At 44.9% G+C, this 10,533-nt stretch overlaps 1 protein-coding gene across 1 annotated transcript; it reads right to left on the bottom strand.

Annotated features, from left to right (window-relative positions):
- Positions 1-1,691: 1,691 nt before the first annotated feature.
- Positions 1,692-9,795, bottom strand: trib1 (tribbles pseudokinase 1). The gene is made up of 3 exons (XM_037794999.1): positions 8,846-9,795; positions 7,306-7,598; positions 1,692-4,305 (listed from the first exon to the last, which is right to left on the bottom strand). The coding sequence occupies exons 1-3, from the start codon at positions 9,176-9,178 to the stop codon at positions 3,831-3,833; spliced, it is 1,101 nt and encodes a 366-aa protein (XP_037650927.1). The 5' UTR covers positions 9,179-9,795; the 3' UTR covers positions 1,692-3,830.
- Between the last annotated feature and the right edge of the window lie 738 nt (positions 9,796-10,533).

The following is a 10,533-nucleotide window of genomic DNA, read 5'->3' as shown; positions in this document are numbered from 1 at the left end:
CATTAGGACATTAGCATAAAGTGGGCATGTCTGTAAAGGGGAGACTCGTGGGTACCCATAGAACCCATTTTCATTCACATATCAGGGGTCAAGGGACCCCCTTTTGAAAATGGCAATGCCAGATTTTCCTCGCCAAAATTTAGCGTAACTTGGGAGCGTTATTTAGCTAGTTTCATGTGATAATAATACATGAAATATGAAAAATTGAAAGGATAACTTGTTTCCATTGTGGCCTAGTTGAAAAGAATTTCTTTAGTCGAGGACAGCCCTAGTTTTTATCTGAAAAAAGTTTAAATTTCTCCATGATATATTGTGACTGTAGCATTACCTTCTTTTAAAACCTGACTTAAAATAACTTCCAACATCACAAACATCCCCTGAAATACAAGCTAATTACTCTGTAATTTGTATTACGTTAATTGAGGTCACAGAGGATCAAGGAAATATCCGATGACGTTCCGGTGTGTGTTCATCCAACAAGGAAGTGTATGAAGTGTGTTATTTGAAGGTTCATGTGGTTGGGAAACTTTAATGAACCCGGATCACACGGAAGGATAAAGTTTACACTTGTGGCCAAGGGACATGATGAGATCACGTAGACACACAGCGGCGAACACCTAAGTTCATTTTACCAACTCCTCACCACAAAATGCTTCCGTTTGAACCATAACTCTCAGCTAACATAACCCTTTAAGGAATAGTCTGACATATTGAGAAAAATACACTTCTACACTCATGTTTCTGAGTGGAATCAATCTTCTCATCTAACACTCTAAGAAAGTGAATAAGCGTATTTTCCAAACTGTTTCCTTATCATTAAATCTTGTAAAGCCTTAAATGACAGACCTCTTCATGTACACAAAAGTACCATTTCCTCACACACCTTCCCCACAACCACCTCCTTTATCAAACACACCTTTTCACACACACACATTTCTCCAGATATTCATTACTTGACCTACTACTAACCTACTTTTCGGGGGCCCTGCTGTCATCCCCGGAGGAGCGCGGCCCGTGACGTGTTAGGCAATCGCTGGTCTGGCAGCTTCCCAGCAGCTGAGACACACCAGCTACTCTGTTGATACCTAATCTGACTCTTGCACTCACACACACACACAAACGTAGATACGCAGGCAGGTATGCGCATGAACACACATGCACGCACGCGGCGCTTACGCAAGCCCCGGCCAGCCGTGCCTAGGGTAGTCATAACACACAGACGGTGGAGACACGCCAAGCTGTTATAGGTCAAACAATGATTCATAAGCAAAAGTGGATTAGATAAAAAAAGGATTATTTGAGTTTAAGTAGTGCTCGTGTTCAGTGTTTGACGAGTTCCACCGGTTACCTCTGACCCTGAGGGGGAAAAAGAGCGAGCGGCGTACAGTATATGCTCCCCTGTACGTTTTCCAGGAAAAGACACTGACCCACTATTGACATTTGTGTGTTTGAGGAGTTAAATGCAACATTAAGCAAAGGTCAGAGAAGAGTAAACGGTTAGAGGCAGAGGTGGAGAGAGACGGAGAGTTTTTTTTTTCCCTTTCAAGGAGGAAATTGAAAGCGCTGAGGAAAATGAGAAAACGTATCTTACAGGATAACCTTCTAGGCATGCTGTGTAATGGTTGCATGTGTGTGTGTGTGTGTGTGTGAAAGAGAAAAACAAGCAGCAGTAATGAAACAAACAAGCCATGTGAATATGAAAAAAAATGTGATCTTTATTCAACATCTCCACACATATTTCAAATCTACATATTTACATCTTTTGTACAACGAATATATCTCGTGTGTAACCTGTCTGGACCAGTAATAGCCTCCAGGTCGTGTCACAAATACATAATTCACAGTGCAATATGAAGTTTGTGCACCCGTGTCAGTTTACTCTATGCGCCGCACCAATGTGTGACTTACTCTACATGTTATGAACCAGGAACAGAAAAAAAAATCTCTTAAATTACTTTTCTGTGATTCAGATTGTCACAAGTCTGTTCCCATCTCGAGCAGATGAGAAGAAATAATTAAAGAACCGCAGCAGACGTTTTATTAGCTCACTGCGTGACCCAAAAAATTAATGCATGGCGCTACTCAGATATGCCAGATTTAGTACCGTCGTCAGAATGCCAGAGTGAAATAGCTGGCTGCAGATCTACAGTAGCCTGTTAAGGAGAAACGTCACCGAAGCGCTGCGTGCGCCTGTCACGATCCAAGATAAAACACCTTTAAAACGTGGTGCATCATGTCACTAACTAATGATGACGAGTCCCCGTGGATCCACAGCTTTCAACGGCAATAAAATAAAAAGGAAGGGAAAAAGAAGTACCATAAAAGAGGTGAAACAGTCAGAACAGATTCTTCCAGCCAAGGTCAGGACCGTTCTCTACAGACGCTCATGTGTTGAGTCACCGTCAGACAACCAACATCAAATATCGCCCGGCTGCGACTGATTCAGAGCCATTCAGTTTATGAAACACAGTGATACGGGCACAACACTCAGCACAGCTCGGCTTTGTTAAAGCGACACAGCTCGACATAATGTTCCAACGGAAAATGAACAAAACAGGTTCAACTGCTCAACTGAGGAACTCTTAATTTTTCTGTAATGTGTCTCTTTCTGACTTGATGGTTCCTTAACTGGATATTTGACACATTTTCTTAAAAAAATACAAACATTGTTGGATTGAGAGATAACTCATATTGCATCAGTAAGAAGAACCATTTGAATTCTCTGTGTATTTGTACTTTTTCCAATAAAATCCTACAGCAGCATGCCTTCAGGCATAACATTTATCCAACTATCACTGCTGCTGCTGCAAAGGCAAGTGGCCAAGTCTTTAAAACCATTTTGTTTTAAACCAGAAGCATTAGTGTTAGGTTTAGGTGTGGCTAATTGCACACACAGCGTTTCATAACAGACTGATCACAGTCAAATTTGCGAGGTCAGACCTTGTTAATAGACACTTCCTGTTCTGATGCAACGTTTTATATGATAAAGTCAGGTTTGAGCATGTTTTTAAAAAGATAAAATCTTTAGTTTTAACCATTAAAAATGACAAAAAATGACTTCCTTTCTCTGTGTGTTTAGCCCAGTGTCGCTGCTTATTGTTGAGTGTGTGACTTTTCTGTGAGTTTTACACCAGTAACATCCTGCCTCTCTCTCAACCTTCTGGTGTGAGATTTGTAAATGCTCTCCGTTTGCTGAGACGCCGCCAGATTGTCAGTGAGACACCTTTCGTGTAGCGTCCCCGCCGAGCGTGACACATCAGTCCTCTGCTAAGCATCTTTCTCACTCTGTGACACCGCCTGCTGCGAGACGTCGAGCTGGTGCGAGGCCTTCCTCGAGCCGCTCGGTGAGTCAGCCGGCGGAGCCTCCAGCCTGGTCAGAGACTGGAGTGAGAGGAGCAACATCACGTCTCCTCGCCTCCCGTTCAGGGTTCATGTAATGCTTTCTGAAGCCTCGTGAGTCCGAGCGTCGGTGACTACTGTTTGCCACGGGTTAATTTTCTGTGATACACTCATAGTAGCCTGCAGGGATTATTTTGTTAACATAATCTGGCAAATTCAAGTCCTTGTTATTTCTTTGTAGCACCAAATAATTTCAAACATATAGAAACACAATGAATGATCATTGTGAGCAATGCCCTTAGCAAGTAACACACATACGACAACGAAATACAGTACAGTAAGTTCTTGTAGAAAGCTTGAGGGTGTATGTACACTCGACAGTACACAAATGGGTTTTCTAAAAAGTGCCAATGTAAAAAACAACAACAATGGATCCATCATAGCGACTTCTGTTTTGGTCCCTCAGCCAGACTCAGCTGAATCGAAGTCCGTCAGCAGAACAGATCATCGTCCCCTTCCGCGTCAAAGGACGGCACCATCTGTTCCGCCGAGCTCACTTCCTGTTCCCCCAGCGCCACTTCCTGCGACGACGGCGGCTGGTGGAACCACGGGTGAGCGAGCAGCTCATTCGCCGTGAGTCTCTCCCAGGGTTCCTTCCTCAGCAGGCTCTGGAGCAGACACTTGGCCCTGGGCGACAAGCCCTCTGGCAAACAGCACTGGCCCCGGCGGATTTTGGAGAACAGCGTGGCCGGGTCCGGGTCGTGGAAGGGGTAGCGGCCGACTAGCATTGTGTACAGCATGACCCCCAGGCTCCACATGTCGGCCATCTTGCCGGAGTAAGGCGCCGAGCCGCTGAGGATCTCCGGGCTGACGTAGGCGGGGCAGCCGTGGGTGTCGGACATGGAGTCGTTGTCCGGGTCCTCTAGGACGCGACAGTCCTCCAGGCTTTCTAGTCTCACCTGCGTCCTGTTGAGGAAAAAGTCAAAATAAGGTCAGGACATTTCAAAAGGACCTTTAAGAGCACATTCCTTTCTGTTAGCTGCATGTTTACGTCTACATTTCAGAATCCCTTTTTAGTCGCGCTGTAACTTGGCGATGACATCATCTGTTATCCTACACACATTGTGGTGAAACATAAGAATTTAATGTTCATCCCCCACAATCCCAATCTGCATCTCACAAGCAGAATATTTGTGCAGAAAGTCATGTTGTTGTTGGAAATGATGTCCTCAGAGTTATTATAGTTAATATTTAAAGCAAAAGTCACTCCTTGATCTAGTACACTGCTGACTGTGTGTGTGTGTGTGTGTGTGTGAGTCTATTTCTAACAGTGGCTTTGTTTAACACTATCTCAGAGATCTGTTTAAATGTAAGTCACTGATTGCATCATGGAAAAACGAGCATCCTTTCTTGAGCCTTAGACAGATGGACACACACACGGACACACACAGACACACACACACATACACACACCAGTGAACTCATTGTGACCTTAAGTGCACAACAGTGATTCCCGTTTGAGAATCATAGCTGCCCTAAGCACATTTCCGATGACTTCCTGGCACACATGGTCACATGAACACACATAAATATACAACTCCTCCCCTTCTCACACACACACTGCTATATTTAGCCATGCACGTACATTTAGTCCAGCACCAACTACATCATGAAAGCGTATTTGTAGAATGAGACATTTATTGTTGAAACGCTCTGACAAAATGATTGATGGGAATGGGAATATTAGTGATTCATTTTCTACAGCAGGAGACGGTGCTGTGCTTTTAATTCAAATTTAATTTTCGCCTCTCGAGATTTGCTCCCCAGACCGGCGCAGCGTTTGAGGTTTTATCAAGTCAAACGCAAACACAAGACGCGTGCTGCTTTATCTCCCATTCAGAAGGTCGACTCTGCGAGACACTTCAGTCGTCAGACGGAGCGGCTGCAGAGAGAAATAGTCAGCCGGAGAGAGGGGATGAAAAAAGAGTGGCAGCCAGAAGGACCAAGATAGAAAGCAACTGATATTTAAACACCAAGATAGTGGAGGAGATAAGTCGGGAAGAGATGGAGACAGAAAAGGAAACAGAACAGAGAGAGTTGGAGGCGTGGAGAGAGTGACTCATCCTTCTGTTGAGAGTACATTTCTCTCTCTCTCTCTCTCTCTCTCTCTCTCTCTCTCTCCGCGGCTATCTGCACCTGGGTCCCACACTCGCGGCGCCAGCCATCCCATAATTACCCTCAAATGGCTGTTGCCACATCAGTGACGCACGGGAAGGCTGGCCCGGCAGTGAAGCTCTGCATGCTTCACAGTGCTAGTCACCTTCCCTAAACTGCACTGTGTGTGTGTGTGTGTGTGTGTGTGTGTGTGTGTGTGAAGGGAGATAGCATTTGTCAAATTGTTGTGACTTTCTCTGGCTCGAGTGCCGCATTGTTGGCCGGGACGTTGCATCACATCGCGATTGTTGAGTTTTTGAAAGATGCCTGATTGTGGATTTGGACGGAGGATAAATGAGGTTATGCAGAATGGCAACATTTCAAGGAGACTTATGTTTTCAAAAGCCCGTCTGTGATTTGATAGAGAGGCAGCAATCTCAGGGCGCACAAAAGCCAAATTCCACGCTATTGGCAAAAATCTGCAGCATTTGTTTTTTACAGTCACATCACAAGTAAGATCATCTGTAGTGGCGCCACACAGTATGTCGCCAGCCAAAGTGTAAAGAGAAGTTAAAAAAGAAGATGTCATCCCACAACTCCAGGGTCAAATGGTCGACCAGCATCGATGTCGCAACGCTGTCACCCAGCTAACAAAATACTGAATTACAGGCATTTGAGCTCGCTCTGCTGAATGTGTAATCAGCGCTCATACAAACATGCATGTATGGACACACACAAAGAAAGAAAATGAGCTATGCAGCCCCCCCTCCCTCTCCCTCCTCCTCCTCCTCCTCATCTTCCCCTCTGCACATATACACTGTGACTCATCGCTCTGCAGCCGTATAGCTATCAGAGGGACACAACCGACTTCAACTTCTCTCGCTGGCTGTCTGCTCTCATTCATCCAGCGTGACCCCGCAGACCCAGAGGTCACGGCTGGAGAATGTTACTGTTGAAGAGTCTCCATGAAAAAGGGCCTTTTGGAAAGCCAAATAAGGGGTGGGTGGGTGGGTGGGGGGGTGGGGGGGGTTGTGCGACATCAGTGGTCGCTTACAGGAAAGAGTGTGACGCAAGGGCAAAGAGGCGACAAATAGTTTTGTAAGCAGGGGTTTTGTGTGTCTTCCTGAATAGAATGCGTAGTGCTCAGAGATGCAGACATTAAGCGCTTTCTCAATCATGCATGGATTTGAAAGTGTATTTGAATGAATCCTTGTTGGAAAGCATCTGCAGCACAGTTATGATGTAATTTATTAATAAATAATGAGGAATACATATATTCTAGACTGCAGAAGGGGGATGATTGTCTCATTCACCAGCCTCGTCTAGCGGCTCTGCCAAACTACCACCCACTACATTCACACACACACACACACACATGCATGCAAGACAAACACACACACACACACACACACACACACACACACACACACGCATGCAAGACAAACACACACACACACACACAACGCGCATACAAAGAGACAGACAGAGAGGGCGAAAATCTGGGAAGCGATGCAGTCTGCCTCCACAAGTACAGAACCTCCTACTCTATCCGTGCCCACGTCGATATCTGCACACATGGCCTGTGTGTGTATCAGCTGCTACCTCGTTCGCCCTGCGCCTTCGCTTGGCTCGTCCCACTACACTGCATGTATTTAAAGTCCGAGAGCATCCAAGTAAAGTTAACTGAGCTGAACCAAAACTGAGAGGACGGAAACGTGATGCCGAACAGGTGGACGGTTCAAGTTTACAGATGTCATCGGACACCGAGGACCAATATTTTTAAGTCGTTGAAAGGGATGCGCCGTTTCTCACCTTTTCTCGTCGGCGAAGACGAACTTTCGTAGCTTGAGGTCGCCCAACACGATGCCCACCTGGTGGCAGTGTGCCACGGCCAAGGCCACCTGACGGAAGAGCCTGCAGGCGTGCTCCTCGTCCAGCCTGCGACAGCTCTTCACCAGGGTGTGCATGTCCCCAAAGTCCTTATCCAGGAACACGTAGGCCTTGCGTTCGCCAAGGATGATGTCCCTGACGCCGGCCACGTTCCTATGGGCCGGTAGGATCCCGTAGGATCTGATTTTCTCCTGGTACACCCCCATATCAAAGACCTGAGAGAGAGAAGAGTAGAAGAGATGCAGGATGGAAAAGATAGGAGGGAGGGAGGAGGAGGGAGTGGGTCAGTAATGATCATCTGAGGAAAACAAGCATGCAAATTTGGCAGTGAGTTAAAAAAAAAAAAAGAGGCGTAGGATATGCTTTGATTCCAGCTCAATCCCCTTCCTTTTTTTGCAAGAGCATGACCAATGAATCACCAAAAGCATGAATGCGATTAACTTTTATTAATCAACAAAAAGCCAAACGCCTGCAGGTCTATCATGCAGAATAAAACACATATAGATGGTGGAACAGTGGAGGACACTGTCCTTATTATGAGAGTCGTTTGTTTGCCTCACATGTTTGCATTTGGTGTGTGTGTGTGTGTGTGTGTGTGTGTGTGTGTGTGTGTGTGTGTGTGTGTGTGTGTGTGTGTGTGTGTGTGTGTGTGTGTGTGTGTGTGTGTGTGTGTGTGTGTGTGTGTGTGTGTGTGTGTGTGTGTCACGCCATGGTGGCGTATTGCAGTGACGTGGATGAAAATCAGCAGAGTTGACAGACAACAGTGTGAAGCCACAGTGCCAACCAAGGATAGGTGGAATTTCATTATATATGCAGCACAGGCTATATGGGATTGACTGCTCTTTTGTGTGTAATTGCAAACAGATTTAAAATAATCACATAGTTCAGGATTTAAGAGATTAAATAAAATACAGATTTCTTAAGGCACTTTGTCTGAGAGACACACAAGGACATGAGGGAGACAGAGCTCTTACACCTCATAACAACAATTATAGTGTACATACATTAAGGAAATTAAGGTAATAAACATTATATACACATTATAAAAACATGTACAACTAACATTCAGAAATGTGCCACACAACGTCTTATGTAAATTAACAGATAGATCAAACTAAAACCTGCTTTATGTTTGCACAATAGAAAATATATTAATAAATAATCTGTGCAAGGTTGAAAGGTGTCTGGAGCAACACTGTTATTACGCAAAAAAGTGTGACACATTGTGAGGATGACATTCGTCGTGCTAAATCCTGATGACATGTCAGACACATTGAGCAACAGCGATGTCTTGAAACACCATTCATTCAGAGAAAAATTGCACAATGACGTTGGTCGGATTGCGCATTCTACCATTTCTACCATTTCTACCATTCCATTCTACCATTCCATTCTATATTCTACCATTCCATTCTATATTCTACCATTCTACATTCTACCATTCTACATTCTACCATGTTACCTTGCACAGCAGCTCGTCTCCGGTGTCGGTGTTCATGGCGCTGTGCACGCTCTCCCGGTCCGCCAGAGGTAGCAGCAGGAACGGTCCTATCCGGGATGGACCCTGGTGGGTGGCCGGGGGGACCGGGTTGGAGACGGGGTTCACCGGGGAACCGGGAGAGGAGCTGAGGAGGAGTCCCTGAGTGTCTCCAGCCTCGGTGCTGCTCAGCCGGGCGCATTTCGCCGGCGGATGGTCGTCCGAGTCCAGCCGCTTGTGAGCGACTCTCGCGCTGGTGCGGATGCAGGACGCCGGGCTGCTCCACTGCAAGTTCATCCTGATGGACCGATTCACCATCAAAAAGCAAAAAAAAACAAAAAAACGAGAGCTTTTATAGGATGTGTGTCCTTGTTAGAATAAACCACAGACAGTGCGCTCCATTTCTCCAGATTAGAATGAGTTGAGATCAACTTCAGCAGATTCGGTGATAATAATCCAATCCAAGTCCCTTTTTTTTTCCTTCTGTGTGGCTCTGATGTCTGTGTACTTTTGGTGAGAAAATCCTTGATCCCTCAGAGTCCAGACTGAGAGAGAGAGAGAGAGAGAGAGAAAGAGAGACAGACAGGAGGAGAGAAAGAGACACACTCTCCGAGAGAGAGGCAGAGAGTGAGTGATGTTGAGCTCAGAGCTCAAACACTCCGCCCGACCAGTCCAGCCTCCTTGGTGGTGACACAACCCATTGAGCAATCCTGTAACGGCACCGACTCTAGCTCAGCTCTGATGAAACTGCACTGCCTGCCTGTATTACCTTTCATAGAAGAAGAAGACTGCGTGAGCAGATGGTGCAAACATTTTGTTATGGTGTCATGATTTCTCAGAATTCCTGCTCTGAGATTTTTTTTTTTTATACACTTTATTTTTTCCCTTTTTTTCAAGGCTGTTTTCATATATACAATCCACTGTTTTGTAATTACAACAGCTTATAAAACCAACTTTTAAGTAGATGATCTTACAAACAAACCCATCAAGTAGACTATAGAGAAAACAACCTCAACATTCAAAACCAAAACCAAACCAGGAAAAGAAATAACAATAATAATAATATTGAGAAAAAAGAAAAGGTAGAGTTAAAAAAACAAAACAACAAAGCAAACAAAAAAACAACAAAAAAAAAGATTTTTTTTTTTCTCAGATTTTGCTGATACTGGAAAAAAAAAAAGAAACCATGTGAGAGGAATGAAGAAATCATCTGCTACTTATCACCGGCTGCCTCATCAAGCATGCACATGTTTTAGGCAATAATTAACCATCTTTTAAAAAACTCCTCTCTGACTCAGTTGTTCCTTCGCTCTGATTGCCATTTATTGCAACAATCTCTCCACATGGCACCTGAGCTGTTTGCTCTCCAAATGTTATAGGCCTGGAGTGCCAACTATAGCTCGAGTGTATACAAGCTTTAAAGCTGCAGTATAGGCAGAACGTTTTTGGCATCATTTGGGCAAAAATTCCACAATAACCTTTCAGAGACTTTGGAGACTTCGGCCAATCACAGGTCATTTCAGAGAGAGAGTGTTCCTATTGAGCGTTCCTATTGGCTGTGCTCCGGCTGCTGGGCGGTGCTTGGTATTTCCTCAACTGATCTCTACATGGCTGCCGGGTCACAAACTTTCTCATTTTACAGCTAAACCGTACACTATAAGATGTTTCTGAAG

Source organism: Sebastes umbrosus, chromosome 15 (genome assembly GCF_015220745.1).
Source record: "Sebastes umbrosus isolate fSebUmb1 chromosome 15, fSebUmb1.pri, whole genome shotgun sequence".
NCBI classification, from domain to species: domain Eukaryota; kingdom Metazoa; phylum Chordata; class Actinopteri; order Perciformes; family Sebastidae; genus Sebastes; species Sebastes umbrosus.
Note: the sequence above shows the minus strand (reverse complement) of the source record. Positions and strands in the feature narration are given on the sequence as shown.